The following is a 19,706-nucleotide window of genomic DNA, read 5'->3' as shown; positions in this document are numbered from 1 at the left end:
GGATGTTCTGGTGTAATACAGCTGCTTCCCAGGGACTGCCAGCATCACAAGAGAAGACAAGTCTTTCAGATTAAAGAAACGGCATCTAAATACTAAATACAAAGAAGCACAAGACTTGTTGCACGACATCAAAGCATTCAGAGGAAGATATCTGAACATCGATGCACAAAATATGGGGCCCCAACAATTAATCTTCATTAAGAAAGACTGATTTCATTAAGGACGTTATCTAGGGTGACATCCTGTTCCTCTTGACGTCAGTGGTAAAATTATTAATATAATGTCTCCACTAGGAAAGGAGTAAGTAACATTCCAGATGATCCTGTATTACAGTTCAGAGCCTTGCATTAAAGTTGCCTTATCTCATACTATATTGTACTTACTTGTATTAAATGATGTATGTACAGAAAAAGCTATTAGTTTTGTCAAAAAGATCACACTTTACCAAACAGTGGTTTAGATATCAGAACTATTTAATGGCAAATAATATAGCCATGGCTTTGCCAAAGACACATACTTCCTCACTCCTAGCTAGCTAGCATCCTGTCTCATTCCCAAGGCTAGAAATTCATGTACTCAGGGTCAGGACTGCAAGACAAACTCTGTGGGACACTGAAAAGCCGGTATTCCCACAGGTGAGACAGAATTCACACACACAGCAGAAATACATCATCTAGCAAGACAGCATGAAATCGATTTCAGAATATTACAACAGTGATTTCTATCTATCAGAAGAAGGAAGAAAAAAAAAGTCCTTCTAACTTTAGTCTAAGGGTAAACAGGGAATAAAAGAATGAGCGTGCTTTCACAGCAGTATTAAAATTGCTAAAATAAAAGGGAAAATATTTCCTGTTCTTCTGCAAACAACCTCTCCAAGTTTTCCAAATGCCTCAGGGTACTATTTCATGTTTAGAATATTTAAAAAGCATTCTCTTAAAAGAAATTGATGTGTAATGGAGATGTATTTCATTCCTTTTCTGACATCAGTAAGCATGAACGATGTACAAAGGTATTGCCTAGCAAAATATTCATCCCTAACATACCCACTCTGTACTGAACTTTGTTATACATCCAGAAAACCAACTTCCAGAAGTAAGAAAGCTCCACTAAAATGCATCAAAATACATGTGCAGATTTTCTGAATTGCTTACTTCAGCAGATATCAATATTTTTGCAGAATTTACCCAGAAGCAGCACATTACAACTAGGAGGGGCTGAGTATGTTTTTGGAGGTGCCGAAATGGAGACAGAACACCTTAAAAAGTCTAGATGCAACTGTAAGATCAAGCTGAAATTTTGTCAGTCTTCACATAAACAGATTTTTGTTACTAAAAGAGAGTTAAGTTATATTACAGTACTCTGAATTTTGCAGGTTGAGAGTACATGCACAACTGTCAGAAACACGACTGCATGCAGGAACAAGCTGAACTGCAGTAATTAAACCACCTGAGACCACAGTAATGGGCTATATTACAAAAGTCAGAAGCTTCACCAGTCTCAACATAAGAGATCTGGGATAGCCTGGGTCGATTAAGACTATTCTTATCCCTTTTATCAGTTCATATACTGTATTTTTTGAGAGGCTGGTGCTATGTTTTTCTCAAGTATTTTAAGTTTCCTGCTTCAGCAGGAATAACGTGAACTCTGCAAGCCAATAGTAGCTGACCCAAAATCAAATACAATAGCTGCACAAATATTATTTTTAGTGGCAAAGCTATGTTAAGTAGACCCCAGGTTCTGTGACCAACACAAACACACTCCCAACCGCCCTCAATGTTCAGCTGCTAGTGAAGCTGAACAAGGAACCAGCCTGTGATACACTGAAAAACAGCATGTCCTCTCATGTCCCCTCTGTGTCTTCCTGTGCCCCAGCTCATGGGAAAGGTGGCTCCGTCCCGAGGACAACCTTTACTTGATGCTGCAGGTTGCAGTATCCACTCACGCCATGAATGCCATCCATACATTTAGAAAGACCATAACATGAAAGATTTCAAATATGAAATAGTGCTCTTTCTCCTAAACCTAACGAGATTAATGTGAAGCCCATGGAAAAATAAGGTTGAAATAAATTTCAACAATTTGAATTAAACAAATATAATCATACATGCTATTTGTTGCTTTACTGGTCCTGAAGTGATACATAATGCCCTGGTGAAACAAGGCAGATCTCTACTAGCACAGCACAGAAGTTAGGTATTTCTGCATCCAATAATAAGTATTAATGTAATCAGAGCCAATGTTTTGAACAGTTAGAAGCAGCATCTATTTCTATTATGTTCAGTAGAAAAGAAAAAGTTGCAATATTTTAGAGAGAAGTAAATGATCTACCATTTGAAAGAGAGGATGCAGAACAGAGCATGCACTGTCATCTCCAAGTATGCAAAAATCCTGTCAGCCCAAGTACTGTATACAAAGCTAAGAATACATATATGAGCACTTTACCTCCTAGATTTTGAGCTTTTAAGATACATGTAGATTACATTATGTGACTTAAGCATACTGTCAGAATCTCATAATGAAGTAAAATAATTCCATGACTCCAGGAACCGGGATTTGACTTACAGCCTTTAATTCAATACAAACTCCTACTTACTGATTCAAGCGGTTCAAACCAGTATTTTCAATAAACTGGTATTGCTTACAGAAAGGGGTTTGGGTCTAAAGAAAATGAGATCTGTTGCGCATGTGGAAAGTAGCCATTCTGACCACCTACATAAAACGTCTGGTTGGGAAACAATTCTAGGGTTTTTTTTCTTCTTTTTTGGGGGAAGTGAGGGTGGGTGCGATTTAGGTGATAGGAAAAAAATGCAAGACTTTTAAAAAAATATTTATTTTTGGAAGCAAAGAGAAGCTCCATTACCCAGCAAAGGGACAGAGGACTCTGGAAGAGGTCTGTACTACCGGGCTTAGAGGGAGACCTTGAACCAGAATTTACCCCATCCCGGCAAAATGCCCTAATCCAGAGGCTGCTGACTAACACCTACGCCCACGACTATACTGAACCTTGGTCAAGATTGTCAGCCCCCTCCAGAACAACCTGCAAACTCATCATGGGAATGGCTACTCTCAGACCTGACTTGGACATCTCCAACACCAGCTACCCACTCACTCTGAGCTGTGACTGTGTGTGCACATTCTATCTTTCACAACCTAGGCTTAAATAAAGGCGTTGTAGGAGCCATTTTCTTACTCAGGTTAGTTTTCTTTGAGTCACGAGTTTGCATCACCAGCCAGCAGTGTTGCAGGTGTTAGTGACACAGAGTATGCGTGCCTCTAGGACACAGGGTCAGGCACATTTCAGACATGCAGGAAGCAAGCAATTAGCTTTTAGGGATTACAAGTTTTCACTTAATTTTTGCTATATAATCACTCTACGTATGCTTCCATTTTGGTTTTATCACACTCACTATGTTCACATGTGCAAACACTACCCTGTCCTACACACTGATGCCAGGCAGCCCAGGAAAAGTCTGTACCACTAAGTAAGTTGCACTGCCCTGTCAACCTACTCCAGTTTATTAGGACTGTGTTTCTTGCTTTGTTTTGTGGTTTTTTTTAAGATCTGGGATATCAGATTCCACCCACATTGGCAGCTGTTTTGATGACTGTTGATTTCCTGAAGACCCTGCAAAGGCAATTCTCTATGGAAAAGTTCAGAAAATACAGAAAGTCTGATAATGAGGGAAAATACTGTGAGTACAAAGAGGTGGCTTTCCACTCACTACTATTATCATTACTTTTCATCTATGTAATTACTTTTCCTCTGTTTTCTATGTATTGAAACAGTGTGTGCTCTCTTAGTGCAATGCACAGCAAACACTAATGCTTCAGATTATCGAGAAGCACTACTTCAGCATTTCTTATAAAAAAAATATCCTGTTTGCATGCATGAATCTGCTGATTTGCCATTAAGTTCAATACCAAACAAGAGTTTGGTTTAATTTTTTTTTTAAGAAACCACCTCCGCTACACTAGAACTATACAAACTGCTCTGAATGAATGTATAGCTATAGGTTACATTGATGGATCAGTGCACATACCTGGAAAGACCACTAAAGGGCACCTTGATGCTCATCATTGTCTGTTACCATGGAGGTTCATTAAAAATGCAGATTCCAAAGCAAGAAATGTAAAATGGATCCACACAAATAAAACCACTGTGCTGCAACATCAGCTTTCAGGAGAAAGGTACATTTTGTGAACTGCCCCTTCAACCTGAGGCACCCCAAGTTCAAACTGTGTGCCTGCCAGACAGTCCACGACTTCTTTCTTTGTTTTTAAGCAGCACATTTACTTTGGACAGAGAAAGGGAAAAATAGCCCATAAAGTTCCCACTGTTATGAAAAACAGAAACAATTGCTAGAGTTACAAGCTCCTCACAGACTGAGCCAGAAGATGAACAGCTCTTGGTTTCTACTTTCTTCTAAGCAGCTAACTCAGATTTAAAAATGCAACAATAACAGAGTCACGGCCATAAAACCTGATGCTTACAGAAACTGTTCCTTGCCAAATTGAACCTATGCAGCTGTCACGCCACCAGCTTTCAAAACCCCTTTACCCTCAGCATATTTTGCTCACAACTGCCTGGCTTACATGCCCTTCACGCACAGAGCACACAGAAAAGGATAAAGGTGCCACTGCAGACTTCAAAGCAAGCCACCTGAGGAAGCCACTCAAACACAGATCACTCTGATTACGCAGTTTGGTTTCAAAATGTTAACACCGCTTCTTATTCCACAGTTTCATTCTTCTTGGTCCAACTACGGAAACAGGCAAAGTCATTAAACTGGTCTGAAAATAAGCAGCATTTGAGGGCTCTCAGTCTGTCAATGGATCTCCAGAGCATGGTAAGGGATCGGTAGTGCCAGCTTTTTCTCTTACTAAATCAAAGCTGTTCTCTTTTCTTCAAATTTAAGTAAAGCATGGGAAAAATTAAACCTGATGTCAATGTGAGCACCACATGCAGCATATGTTCTCCAACACACTTATCTACCCCACTACATGTGAGATTATTCAGTTTCCTTACATGTTAACTAAGTTCTCTTGCATCTTCAGTGTCCTTTAGTATTTGATCAAACCAGGTTTGAATTAAGTACCTGCATCCAACTATGCTGTTCTATAAAATAATAAGTTCAGAATAATGCCATTTACCTGAAACTGAGTATCCAAGAGAACATCCAGCTGGAGCAGCTGCAACTGCCAGGACATCTTTTGCTGCCAGATATCATGAATTTTAGGGGGTAAAAACTGATCTTTTCCTTTCTCTTCTTCAAAGCAAGTCAAAAGCCCAGCCCAGGGGAAAGCCCAAGTCACACAGACAAGTTGTGACTGGGTTCCCTGCTTCTTACTGTAGAGCAGATGTCCTGAGGCAGTGCAAGGAGTGGTGAGGAAGGGGCAGGTCTCCCCTCAGAAATTCTTCTCCTCCACGGCTCTGCAAGCTCAAATTCAACTGTAACTGCCCAAACTCTACCTATCAGGAGTAGCCAAAAGAGTGCTGGACACAGCTGCCATGACTCCTTGGAGCACAGCAAGGAGCACCCAATGGTTTCCAACTGATCTTCTCACACAGTTAGTTTGGAGCTTTTTAAAACACCTTTGAAAACTTTCTACTCAAGCAAGCAGGCCAGCTATATGTATTATGTGGTTTTGACAACAGCAACACAGAGACCGAGCATTTCACACAGCTTGCTAGGGGAAAAAAAATCCTTGATAAAGGCGCTGCTTCATAAATAATGTCTGTCACGTTCACAGTCCCCATACAGAATGCTGTCATCTATAGTGTGTGGGCAGGCAGCGTAGGAAATTTGTGAAAAACAAACAGTGAATCACCATTGATTTTGATGGCAGCTCTGCCCTACGTGGCATTTCACCAAGTCATCATTCAGTGTGACAACTTTTTTTCTCTGCTGGCACGACTTAGTGCTTCATCACATTGCTCACAGAACAAAAGAGAGCACGGGCTAGAGTTCATGGCAATGGCAAGGGAGATTATGTAAATTCCCACACACACACACACACACCCCCAGATGCTTCGTGCACCTCTAAATGAAGGTAGGCTGAAGAGCCTCCCACCTGCCAGGGTAGAGAGCCTGCACTCACAGCTCAGCAATGCGCGCAGCCCTTCCTGGCTCTATACCTTGGCCACCTGCACCAGCCTGGTAGCAGCAAGCACAGACACTGGATGCCCCTGACTCCTGAGCCTTATTATCCAGAGCCCAGGGAAATCAATGCACAGGCCTCAGCATTTTCAGCGCCTCTTAGATCAGACGTCAAATCCTCAAATCATGCAGCTCCTCACCTCCATTTCCAGTCTCTTTCCACACCACTACCCAGGGCTGAGCAGTGCTAAGGACAGCCAGTGTGTTGCACACTAAGTATCACACCATACAAGATTTCCAAGGAGAAAAAAAGCTATCTTAGCTGCAAAGGGAGCTGAATAACCTTCTCTCAAAAGTACTGTCACTGGTTATACTTACATCCCAACACAAATCCAGGGCATTGAAGTTAGATTTCTCTCTCCCTGTCAAAATGCTGTAGCCAGAGATCAGCATCCTGCTGCTCATCTTGTAATTACGCTGCACATTTGTAATTCTTGCAATCTTTCTTCAAAAATAAGTTTGTGCAGCCCATATATCCCTTGTGTCATTATTCTCTGAGTTTCCTCTAATGAGCAAAACCCTGCTATTTATATAAACTGGAAATGGGGACATGCTCTTTCATGAACCTACTCACTCAAACCACACGACGAAGGAACTGCCGTTTCCAGACCCTGCACAGCAGCTGCCCTGCAAGCAAAGAATCTAAAAACCATCAACCTTTGTTGGTGGCCTGCAGAAAGATAAAATAGAGTGGATGTGAAGAATCTAAGTAGCTTGTCCACCTTGTATATATGAGCTCCAGACAAGGTTTTGTTCTTTTACCTCGGATCAAAAATGTGGAACTATACTGGAACTATTTATTGGAACTAGAGGTTCCAATTCCTATTTATTGAAACTAGAGGTTGACAGCAAAGGTCTCCTCAGAAACTGAGAAGTCCAGCAATACTTGTTAAGTTCTGCTTTGAACCAGGATTCTTCAGGTTATTCAGTAGCTAACAGTATTCGGGGGGGGGGGATAAAAAATCAGGGTCTTTTGGGGTACACCATTTATACCTAAATGATCGTATTTTTATATAATTTCTATTAACTACCAGTATATCTGGGGAATTATTTCTCCCCATTTCAAACTGGTCTTTTTCAGTAATGCACAGCTTTATATTTAAAAATACACAATTCAGGGTGGAATGTTATAATACAAAATGTTCACGGTTTATGGAGAAGCTATATAAAATATAGCCTACCAGTAACAAAACAGAAGAAAATTATCAACGTCTTTTTGTCTACTTCAGCTTCATTTCTTCCCAGAGTACTTGAAAATGTTCGTCTAATTTTTTATATTGAACTTGGCCTAAACTCTTATTGAGAAACTGGTTAAGTGATTCTGATATTGTAACTTCATAATTCACAGATAAGCAGTACGGGACTTTTAATTCATTTTTTAATTATGAAAAATTCCAAGGATTTGACTCTCACTCCAAAGCGGTACAGGGCTGGAAGAACCGCATTAGCAGGCAGCTGAGAATTCCTCTGGCTGATCTCTTTTTACACAAATGATCAACACTGGCCACAAAAGCCCCATGGGACTGTCAAAAATAGCTTCAGAAACATAATTGACCTAAAATCTCATTTTTTGAGTGGAAAAAATCAGGAGTTCGTCTTAAATACTCATGAAAGATATGTTTTCTGTGGAAAAAAATGATGGCTTGGTCAAAAAGTTCAAAAAAAAGTTTGCAGCTAAGATGCTTTTAGTCCAAAATGCTCTAGGGTGCCTCAGGGCAGCTGCGATTCAAGCGCCTTGCATGCTTGGCTACCCTTCCCCTTGTGAGCAGGGGTTCCTGCAACAGGCTCCTTCCTTAACCTCCAGGGATAGCACTGCACCTTGAAAGTCCCTTACAGCTCATTAAAAAGAACCTAGGGTATAAACTCCCCCTGCAGAATAGCTCCCAGGAGGCATAGCAGAGCTATTTTGAATAAAAACACATCACATTTTTGCATGTCCACAAAAAAATAATCAAAAAATACTGACTACTTTAGCCTTTGCTGAGATCCTTTTGAACTATACTAGCGAGCCTGAGAGACAGACTGGGCATTCACAGTCATGCAAGGTTATATGCATTAAGTTTGGATGATACCATTCAATCAAAAATAAATAAGAGACATACAACAACCTTTATGCTTGATGTGATCCTAAGACCCGTGAAAATACAGAAGCAGTAGTAAGCTGTATATGCAAAAAAAGGCACTTTAATTATATCCAAGCTGTCTGGTTCAGTAACCACAAAGCACCCTGTCTGCATCAGAGACTGTCCGCCTGTGCCTCACAAACTCTAAAAAGCAGAAAGCACATAAAACCCAATTAAATATTTCTAACTTGGGTTTTTATCTCATGATTTTAACTGTTACCTATGAGCAGAAACTGACGACTCCAAAACAAATGATCTAAGTACTCTGACAAGTTATATTAGGCTCTACGGCTCTATTAAAAGCCCATACGGTGAGATAGATTAAGAGAGAATGTGCAGCAGCATCCCTGTTTCTAGAAAAGGAAAAACTCGGGAGCTGCAGAGTCTGGTAAGCTGATGGAGGGCTGAAAGGCAATCCTGGAGGAACCAAAGCTGGGTTTGCTCAGACATGCTGGTGCTGCTGCTGTAACCTCTGAATAGCAGGAGAAGAGTACGCTCTATTTTTTACTGAAGACTTTGAAAAGCAAACATACTCTGAGTCACCGCAATATCCTGAGAACCCCACTATACAACTTCACTTCTATAAAAGTCATACAGTGGATTTTCCCGTTACTGAAGTTCTAAACCCACATGCAATAAGCAGCATTAGGTACAGCCCACACCTCGCCAGTTGTTGAATCACAAGCGCAGACTCCCATCTTTGGGCATGTTTGGATTTCTCGCCAGCAGAAAGCAGAGTATACACAGAATTGCAGATTCAAATGATGTTTTGGAAAATTATACACTAGATTTTAAGAGTATTCAGTAAGAAAAGGGTGCAGCAAGGACCTTGTCCAGCTCTCAGAGGGACACAGCAGCTCCCCACGTGCCCAACCAGCACTCCAGAGTTCCAAGTCTTGCTTCTGAAACTTAAAGCCCAAAGAGCACAGGCCCTGGTCCTAAAGCATTTGAAAAAGATATGTCTCCATCCACAGTCTCCAAATGAAAGACAAACATAAACAAGCACAAACAGACTGAAAACCTATTTTCAGAAGAATGAAGAGCATGAAAGCTTTCCAATGCCATTTTCTTATCCCTCTTTTCTGTTTCTTCTCTTCCCCTCCCTTGTCCCCCATATGCTTTTGTTGGTGACTGTCAAATACACTCTGCTCCTATTTAAAAATTTTAATGGCAATCTAGCAGACGTCCCTGATCCAATTATTTTAATCTGTCTATGTTAAGTGGCCACAGCAGCTGTTCACCTCCTCTTATCAACATTATTAATACTGTAATTAAAAGACACATTAGTCAGCTGAAAGATCCACATAAACCTCTCTGAATTTTACTGTTCATTATTGATTGAGGTAAGTACTTAGTGAAAAAAGAAGGAACTAAGAGTGTGGGTTTTAAAAGCCAGTGTGAACCTCTTGCTAAAATAAGGCATGCAGACCTAGGAAGTTAAAGAGCTTTCACTGCAACATCCTTGTAAAATCAACAGTTGCTTGCCAGGTGAGCTTTGCTGCTGGGTCTCACACTACTGCAGTACGAAGAGCTCCCTGTCCCACAGGCGCACAGCAGCACAACACACTGCTTTTGAATTTCTATCAAAACCTACCAACACTGAAATATCATTTCAGCATTACAGCTTACTGTCAAAGATTTCTGATAACAGAGGTCTAGAGAGCAAATTAATTTTGAGGTTTATGGGATCTAAAGAGTTCTTATCTGCATTATGCCCTTTAATGGCCTAAAGGAGATTATTTGATATAGCTCATTAATAATCACAAAGTATATTCAAGGGAAACTCAAGCCATAAGCCTGTATTTTGAAATAAGAGGGATTACACTTAAGTATCGTTGCAACAAGCTTCTAACAGGCTGTGGATAAATTTTAGTTGATTGCCTTACATGTGCTCTTTGTTCTCTGGATCCCCAGGGATTTCCTGCAGGAGCTGCTGCACTGGGGAGGTCCACCATGTGCCAGCCTCTTCTGGAAGCTACACCCACGCACTTCAATATAATTACACATGCATTCTCACACAAGGGTCCAGCTCTTCAGAAAAGTCACTCTGACAAAGCAGCAGCACTTCATAAGCTTAGCTGCAGTAAAACAGTTTCCATTAGCTGAATTTGTGGCTATTAGTTCGGAATCAGAGGAGGAGAGCAAAAGAATCTGATATGAATAAAGCTCTTTAAGTCCTTTGCTCAGGTCTGAAGAATTCAACAGCTGCATCCCATTCAAAAAATGGAACAGAATAAATATCCTCAGCTACAAAAATGACTTTCCAAGAGCCGAGTTGAAATCTGGGTACATTTCTAAAAGAAGACATTGATTTTAAAGGCATTTTTAACACTCTGACATTTCATGGTATTTTTACAAGTTAACTTTGTGGTATTCAGTATTTGCTTTAAAGTTTTATCTCCAGGAGGTATGTGAAAGTATAGGCCCATCTCAGTGTATGCATTTACATAAGAAATCACATAAGGATTATGCAAAGCTCCAGCTCTCGCAGAGAGAAGCCCACAGGTGTGCTCTCTGATCTTTTGGAAAGTGAGAACCTGAGAAAAGGAACTCAAATGTGCTTTTTAAATCCATCTGATTACTTTAAAACCATTTTCATCACTCTACTTTTCTTGGGACCCAAGTGGTTCTTCCTCTGAAGCATGCAGATGGAATTCCTGGTGTTAGAAAAACCATGGGCAGCTCCCTGAGCTGCTCCTTCCCCAGGGGCTGTGGCAGGACAGAGCTGGCACATTTCTGCTGGTGGGAGATATCTAGGGCAGCACTGTCCCAACTGCTGTCACCCCCGTCTGAACTTCTGTATTTGAGTGCCTAGTTATTCATGCAATGAAAATTGAAATTTGCTTTAGCAGTATTTTCTCCTAACACCGCTCTGGGTCATACAGAAGCATTCAGTATCTTGCAGGATTGACAGTTCATGAAATACATAGAATCATAGAATGGTTTGGGTTGGAAGGGACCTTAAAGATCAGCTAGTTCCAACCCCCCTGCCAGAGGCAGGGACACCTGCCACTAGACCAGGTTGCTCAAAGTCACATCCAGCCTGGTCTTGAACACTTCCAGGGATGGGGCATCCACAGCTGCTCTGGGCAACCTGTTACAGGGTCTCACCACTGTCACAGTAAAGAATTTCTTCCTAGTATCTAATCTAGACCTACGCTCTTACAATTTAAAGCCATTGCCCCTTATTCTACCACTACACACCCTGACACTACATGCCAGCTTTCCTATAGGCCTACTTCAGGTACTAGAAGGCTGATATAAGGTGCCCCTGGAGCCTTCTCTTCTCCAGGCTGAACAACCCCAACTCTCTCAGCCTCTCTTCATAGGAGAGGTGCTCCAGCCCTCTGATCATCTTTGTGGCCCTCCTCTGGACCCACTCCAACAGGTCCATGTCGTTCCTATGGTAAGGGCCCCAGAGCTGAACACAGCACTCCCAGTGGGGGTCCCACGAGAGCTGAGGGGCAGAATCACCTCTCTTGACCTGCTGGTCACAATTCTTTTGATGCAGCCCAGGATATGGTTGGCTTTCTGGGCTGCAAGTGCACATTGTTAGGCCATATCGAGTTTCTCATCCACCAATACCCCCAAGACCTCCTCCTCAGGGCTGTTCTCAATCCATTCTCTGCACAGCCTGTATTTGTGCTTGGGATTGCCCCAACCTAGGTGCAGGACCTTGCACTTGACCTTGTTGAATTTCGTGAGGTTTTCAGGGGCCCACCTCCCAATCCTGTCAAGAACCTTCTGGATGGCATCCCCTCCCTCCAGTATGTCAACTGCACCACACAGCTGACACTGGCTGAAGAAGTTATGTACACTGTATACAAGAGTTGTTTGGGTAAAGATGGATACAAATACCCAATAATGCTTGCAGACAGAAACTGAGGGTATAATAAAAAATGAAGCATGTTAAATGTGTACCTTTATTCTTCCATAAAAGGCTACCTCCCTTACACTTCTCCGTTCAAACCTTCTGCTGAATAAACATCAAACATGCTCTTCCTCTATGACTCCTCACACAGCACAGAATTAATGGAAGAGTACGTTACTGGTGTTATTACTACTGTTATTATCACCCATACATCATTCATTACAGAATAAGTTAGCTTATCCTTGAGGAATCCCTTCCTTAGACTTTGTGAAGTTTTACTCTTCCCATTTGACAGATTAACTAAAGCTAGCAATGGCAAAAGTGCAGAGTAATTATGGATGTTTCAAATGCTGACAGACTAGCTATGAGGTAGACGAGACCTACAGTTGGATTGCTTTCAAAATACGGGCAGCTCTAACTAGACACTCTTAACTAGTACTTCCAAACAGTGGTAAGAAGCAGGAACTTTGGTGAAAGCAACTAATTTTGTAAGGTTTACAGAGATAAGAATGAAACTTCAGAAATGCCTATTTCCCCACTTCCTCCCCTGCAGAGAGGGAGTGTACAGTGGCCAGCTCAGAGGTGTCTGCCTACACTGTGGCTAAATTGCAGACGTGTAGCAAGATGAGCTGTATTCCTCCCTTAGATACCATTTTCCTTGGCTGTTGAGCACTGCTAAGTTTCCTCCAAGCTCTGACCTTAGCTAGCAAGGCAGCAGAAACATGAAGAAACATACTTATCAGTGGCCATCTCCAACGCTGCTTGATAAAACATGGGGTTTAAAACATGGGGTTCTGTGGCAAACTTGCTAACAAGTTTCCTGAGGCCAAATGTTCATTCAGCTGCAGCCCCTCCCACGGTCCTCTAAAAGAAGTGGTGGTTCAACTGAGCTTGTGGGAGCCACCACCTTCACTGAACCAACCCATCATTACAGAGACCAGACCATGCTGCAGAGGAAGCTGCACCTCTTGCAATGTTCAGAAAACAGCTCAAGGTTATTCTTCATTTTATTAATTTCCTGCTCAGCCATGAAAATGTTAGCTGCAGATGAACCTGCCTTTGTTTAGCTCATTGCCTGCTGTAATTCCCTGAAGTCCAATTGCCATTTATAGCGATGGGGCTGGGTGGAGCATCCCTGGGAAGAAGGAGATCACAGGCTGCATTCTTCAGCTGCTACAAGAATCTTTTCCCCTAGGAACTGGGCACATGCTGAGCTATTACAAAACAAACAACAGTCAGTAGCAATTTTTAATTATACTACCTCTGCAAGAACAATTTCCAGCACTACAAAAATTCACCTTGAAAATCATCCTCATGAGTTCTGTTATTAATGACATGAACTCCCACAAAATTGAATGGCAGATTTGCAGTAGCCTCACTGAAAGTAGGATCATGCTTTTTTTTTAATTTTTTTCCCCTCTCCCTGCAGTACAGAGCATAAAATGCCAGATAAAGCAATGATATACTCATCATAAACATTGATGTATTAGAGTTGTGACGCACTGTGGTGGTATTTAACAGTGAGTATCAGAAACCAATATAAATAAATAATGCCTTAAACTTCCCTGCCTTTTGCTGTCTTCTTTCAAAAAAAAAAAAAAAAATCCGTAACCCAAAACAGAAAAAGAGCCAGAGCCCTTTCAAGTCTATTGGGGACTTGGTTATTGCCAGCCTGTCCTACACAGAAGGCATTCAGGCTACAGTGGACTACACAGGGAAGCATGCAATACAGAAACACAAAGAACATCCACAGATTGCAATGATACAGTTAACGTTGTCCTCCTCCCCCATCTTTTCCGAAATGCTAACAGTCCCTTCTATCTGAAAGCAAACCAGAAGACAATAGTACAAATACCATCCACAGCTCACACTTCCAAGAGCACTCTGTTTAAAAGCAAATCATCTCCTAAATTGTTTTCCAAAATAAGCCTCATTTTTTCTACTAGTTAATAATTACAGAAGAATTTTCTCAAGTTTATTGATGGTGGGAAAGAGAAGCACAGTTAGAGCGTTATTTTCTTGTACAGAACTGAAATAACAATTTTTCCAGATTTCCACAGAGATGGTTCAGTGGAAAAATGCCCAGTATCCTGAAACATTTCTCTCTGGAAATTAACTTCACTCTTTCCTTCCCATATAGTCTTTTATGGATATGCAGAAAAGCACATTGAAATATTCATCTTTGGTATCTGAGATGTCTGTTTTTGAGGACCAAATCTATTGTAGTATTCCAAACCAATAAAGATTTTCTACCAACCTAGAAAGTCTTAGGGTTGGTTGTTTTTTTAAAAAATATTGTTTCCTAGCATTGCTCCTGATGAGAATCAACAAGTTCTACTTGGATTAGCTGTTCTGTGCAAGTAGTTGCATAATAAAGAGAGGAGTAAACTCCTGTACCCAAGCCTTAAGATCTTCAGTAAAAGACTAAGATGCCAACTATTAGAGTGTGACCATATGTCTTGAGTTCTCATTTATTTTCAAATCTTCTGGTAGTTACAACAGTAATTATAAGAGTCATCCATCATGTCTACAGATAAAGATGACTTTACAAAATGTGCCTTCTTGTTTTTTCACTGTACCATGGATGAGAGGATAAGAAGCATTTCAGACTGTGCAAGATAAACAGTTTTTAAAACTTCAGATTACCCAAATAAAAGCTTTCTCAGAAACCTAGGGGGGGAGAGAGGGCAGGAGGGGGCAAAAAGAAGGGGAAATGAGAGGGAAAAGGCACTGACATAGCTCATTTATCTCACTGGACAAGAAAGGAGGACTACTGTCCAGACTAGCTAATCATTTCAACCGTATCGCCTCACAAGATGGACTTAAGTTCACCCTGTGTTTGCAATAGGAACTAGGTATGTGATAAACGTTACCGAACTTCGCAATGAGCGAACCATCCATCCCACAACACTGTCACTGTCCCTTTAGAAGGCTGTCCTTGCAAGAGAGAAAAACAGTTGATCCTCCTCCCCAGAGGGAGAGCTAACAGAGGTGGGTATGCAGCCACAGCCTTCAGCACAGCATCCCTCCCCCCCAAGGCATTCATCGCCACCCTTGGCACACAGGAGTGAGCCGAGGGGAAAGTCTGAAGGCACACAATCAACCTCAGTTGTCATCCATTTAGTTTTCTAACAGCGTTTTCCTATTTTTCTTCTATGTTTTTTCTCTAGTCCTACTGCTTTTGGGTAACTACTCCCATTGTGCCCTTCAGGACTCGCACAAAAGCAAAGCCACTGCTGTACAATACAAAGACAAATGAGACACTGAACACCTATTAACATCGCAAAAGCATACAACAATAAATCAGAGGGATGAAGAAGGAAAAGGACTGTCATTTATCTTCTGCTTAATAGCTCTTCTGTATTATAGCACATACAGCATTTCAGATGCAGTATGATTTTAAAGATGATCATCCTTTGCAACCCGCATGTTCCCTTTTTACCCACCTGTGGTGAATTACTTGAGGCAACTCTAGAAAATGGCTGTCCAAGCTGTATACCACTGGTTAGTCGGCGCCCCAAGGGATAACTCTGTCCTGCTCCCAAACACTTCTATCATCAAAGACCGCAGCCTCTCAGCAGGTAACTGCTTTGCTGTATAATGTAGCCCCTGGGCTGGCCATAGAGACCTGTTCTAGGCAACACCACGGATTGCCTTTGTAACCATCAAAATGGAAAATATAAATTTGTTTTCTTTGCCCTTACTAACACAAGATGCACAAAAGGCTTTTGATAGTCTACTGATCTGTGTACCTACAGCTGCTTAGGTTTACGTTATGCTGCCATAAAATCAGCACAATTATGCTTGAAATAAATACAGGAAATTTTTTTTATAAACAAAATGCTTGAAAGGTTGTAGTACACTGCTGTTGAAGAAAGCACATTATTAATCAGGATGTTACCACATGTTTTTATTTGAGTACCTTGTTTCATAATTTAGGACCCACATTTTGAATGCAAAAAATTACACTGAATGTTTGTTTCCCACTGACCTTACTACCAGACTTCCTCATTCCAGCTAGAATTAATAAGCCTATTAAATCGCTGAGCATTTGTCCTCATGTAAACACAGTTAGAATCTGTTCCTTTGCTCTCAGTGATACTACAGACCTCATCGCAGACATTATTTTTTTTAAAAAGCAGGTAACTTCTGTATAAAGACGTATCTTCTGTACAGAAGATAAACTCCAGCGGGCAGACATTTACCTGGCCAACAGCATTATGTTACTACCTAAAGCCAAGGATGGAGAATTTATTGGCTCTGCTGACAGCTACCATAGATTTTCAAACTCCAGCAGCCAAGAAACATTAATCTATCTTGAGGGTTTTGTGCTGTGCTGGATCTAGACCTGTTTTCTAAGTCTTGGAGACTGCCTCCCCAGTAAAACAACCCAGGGGAAACCAGTGTGGCAGAGAGATACGGCTGGGGCTCTGCAGCAGCTGTAGGGATGTCAACATAAAATCTGAAAGTAGATATGTGTGTTTGCATGAATATTCACATCTGTAATGCAATGCAACGGCAGTTTAAGTGAAAAATACCAATAAATTTAGAATAGTTTGTTATCAAAATCGCATTAACAGAATGAGACTTCTCACTTGTTACAGGCTGAGAAGCAGGAAAAAAGGCTGTTACAAGGATGAAGACCTTGTGACTTTCTCCCGGTGCTCCCCGCTTCCCACCCAGACCGAGTTACTGTGTGCCTCTAGGGGAGCTTGGGCAGCAGAATTCCCACTGTGCCCTGCTAAGGCAGCAGCAAACAAAACTGAAACAAAACAAAAAAAAAACCCACCCCTACCAAAACTTTTAACACAAGTTGTAACCCGTTTTAATTTGCTATATATTGTAGACGTTTCCATATAAAGTTACCAACCCGGCCAAGCATAAAGCAAGCTACAGTTACACAGTCTTCTACCAGGTGGAGTGTTTCCCTGTGGGTTAAGAGCTAACCTCACCCTGCCAGTACCGCAGCCACAGTGAATATTCCCAGCTGTTCCTGTTTGTACAGCACCATGCTCTGAAGATCTTAGGAAGGCTTGTAAGTGCTGGTGGAGACAGACACCACTGTCCTCAAAGGAGGTGCCAATCCTGACTGAAGAGCCAGCACAGCTTCACGTACATCAGTGACAGATGCTTGTGTTTCACAGATACGTATGAGAAAGCATGTGACCCTCAGAGCCATCCCTACGCTTATTGGGACACACCATGGCACCCAGACCCCCCTCAGGCAGTGCTGATGGGAAGCTGCAGGGTCTTAACAAGGCACCCATCTGATCAACCTGCCTGGGTTTCTTTGCAAGGAGGGAGCTGGTGTGCATCCAGACCATGCCCCAGGACCCACACAAGATGCGACCTTGGTCTGGTGGTACAGCTGCAGCCCTCAGCAGCTACAAACAGAAAGTGACAAAACATGTGTCTCCAGAGTCAAGGAGCATGTACGTGATCAAACCTATGCAGCTGAACAAATGATGACACATCAGCAGCAGTGCAATTACTGCTTGTGATAGCACTGTTAACTTGCAGCTAATGAAAGACACCATGTGCTAGTTATGAATGTGATGAAAGCTTGAATTAATGTATTTACGAAGCATTTTGCCAGTTGAAGAGCAAATTTATGGTTAGGTACCTTAGCTCAGCCTCCTGATAAGCTTCAGCAGCCCCATGATGTTCCCGCTATTGTGGCTCATTGCTGCTGGTAAGGACAGTTGATCAAACCGTTCTCTTGCTCAGGGCTCAGGCTGAGAGCTGAGGAGTCATGCGATTTCAGTTCAGGATGGAGAACACTGCAAGCCCATCATCAGAGGCTGAAATTTATATTCACAAACTACACATGCCTGGGCTCATGCCCCATCAGCAACCCAGCTGGCAGGGAATGGCCTTAATCCACACTGTTAACACTGCCTCTCTCTGCAGACTGGCCATGTCAAATGGTCCGTCATAAATAATACCTGGCCTGTGCTAACTCTAGACTCAGGAACAGTTTCAGAGAGCTGGTCTGGACCTAAGCTGTATTAGAGATACCGGTGATAACCTGACAGCACAGATGACTGAGTCCCAGCACTGGAGGATGCTCTCTGACACGGTTCAATCTCTCTGTGTAGATATGGCCAAAGAGTAGAGCAGAGCAGGGGCCAGAAAGGCAGATACACCTGCAGTTGTGGCATTTATGTATCTCTAAGAAAGGGTATATTGCAGAGTGTGAGTAACTAAGTGGGAGAAGGCATGAAGCGGTGCTGTCAAGAGTAAAGCAAGGAGAGAAAGAGAGAAGCATCTCCTTGGTTCTCCTTCTGCTTCAATGCTTGTGCTGGACCTGTGCTGCCTATTGCCTTATCTTGGGAATGCAAATGAAAATAAGAGTATTGCCTATGACTGATGAGACTAATTCTTCAAACTTGTACAAAGAAGGTAATATTACATTCTCTGCCCAAACTATGTGAAATTATGCAAACTCGTGTGTATACCAGGTAGTAGCAAAGTTGTAACTAACAGCAAAAAATAACTAAAATTTGCCATTAGCATCAGTGCTATACCATTAATTAACATTTACCTGTGTTAAGCAAGTCTTTCCAAGGTACTCTCAGTCCTACTGACAGGGTCACACTACTAAACCTGGCACCAAGCTTCACCTGAGCTCCATCCAGATTAAGGTCATATGACAAGAAGACTCAATGTTTCCCAAGTCAAGCAAGTTATTTCTGCAAAGCTGATTTATACATTTATTATCATTTAATGCTGTTTTCTTACAAAGCAGGTCGTGGGATTGCATCTCGAAAAGTACCTAGGAAATTGTACCCTCCCATTAACAAAGACAGATGAAGGAAGGTACTAGTATTATTTACAGACAGTGGTAAGTACTTCTTTCACCTACTCACCAACCCACGCCAGTCAGTGGGACTTTATGTCCAAGCAGTTACGCACAAGATGACGTGTGCTGCTCGATGACAGCCAAATCAGTAAATCTCTCAGAAATACAAAGGATCTCTTCCCTTTGGCCACACTGTTGTATTTGACTTGCAACAAATTTGGCTGCTGGCAGTCCTTAGCTCTGCAAGAGCATGGATGGTAGCAGTCCTCCTCATTGCACATTTTAAACCCCATTTTTCAGCTCAGTATATTCTTTTACAAATTTTTGTTCCCTGTTTTCATGCCTGCACTAATACTTCTGATAACAGAACAACAAATCAAAAACATGAAGGACTTGTTTCGACATGACGGGGTCCCTGATGGCTACAGTATCCTCATTCCTAAGAGGAGATTCTGCTGCCTCCGAGCCCCAGTCCTGTTCTCCTGGCACAAAAGAACAGTTTTGACATTTACCTCAGCTTCTGAAAGGCAAATGAAATAAGCAGGCCTACGATCTATCACATTTATTTTCCTACTTAGAGAAGCGTAAGAAGGACCTATTGCTGCCTATTTAATCTTTTTCCTTTAGCCTGGAGAAAATGATATTTCCAAAGGAAAAGAGATATTTCCCACACCCTTTGGCAGGATAGAAAGTGATCCCGCTGTTAGTCCTTGAGAAGCAACAGCAGAAGGGGTATTCTCATTTTCCTCCAC

General features: G+C 41.8%; 1 protein-coding gene across 8 annotated transcripts in view; it reads right to left on the bottom strand.

Annotated features, from left to right (window-relative positions):
• The window catches only part of ARHGAP6 (Rho GTPase activating protein 6), a 344,557-nt gene that overhangs the window by 71,669 nt on the left and 253,182 nt on the right, over window positions 1-19,706 (bottom strand). Inside the window, exon 1 of one of the 8 annotated variants that reach the window (XM_080376886.1) lies at window positions 6,477-7,096. The exons of the other annotated variants lie outside the window; for them this stretch is intronic. Coding sequence (XP_080233012.1) covers window positions 6,477-6,563 — 87 coding nt within the window. The 5' untranslated portion in view covers window positions 6,564-7,096. Of the gene's footprint in view, window positions 1-6,476; window positions 7,097-19,706 lie in introns of those variants that run through there. 8 annotated transcript variants of the gene reach the window in all.

The sequence above is a fragment of the Falco punctatus genome (assembly GCF_963210335.1).
Source record: "Falco punctatus genome assembly, chromosome: 2".
NCBI lineage: Eukaryota > Metazoa > Chordata > Aves > Falconiformes > Falconidae > Falco > Falco punctatus.
This window is presented reverse-complemented; position numbering and strand designations above follow the sequence as displayed.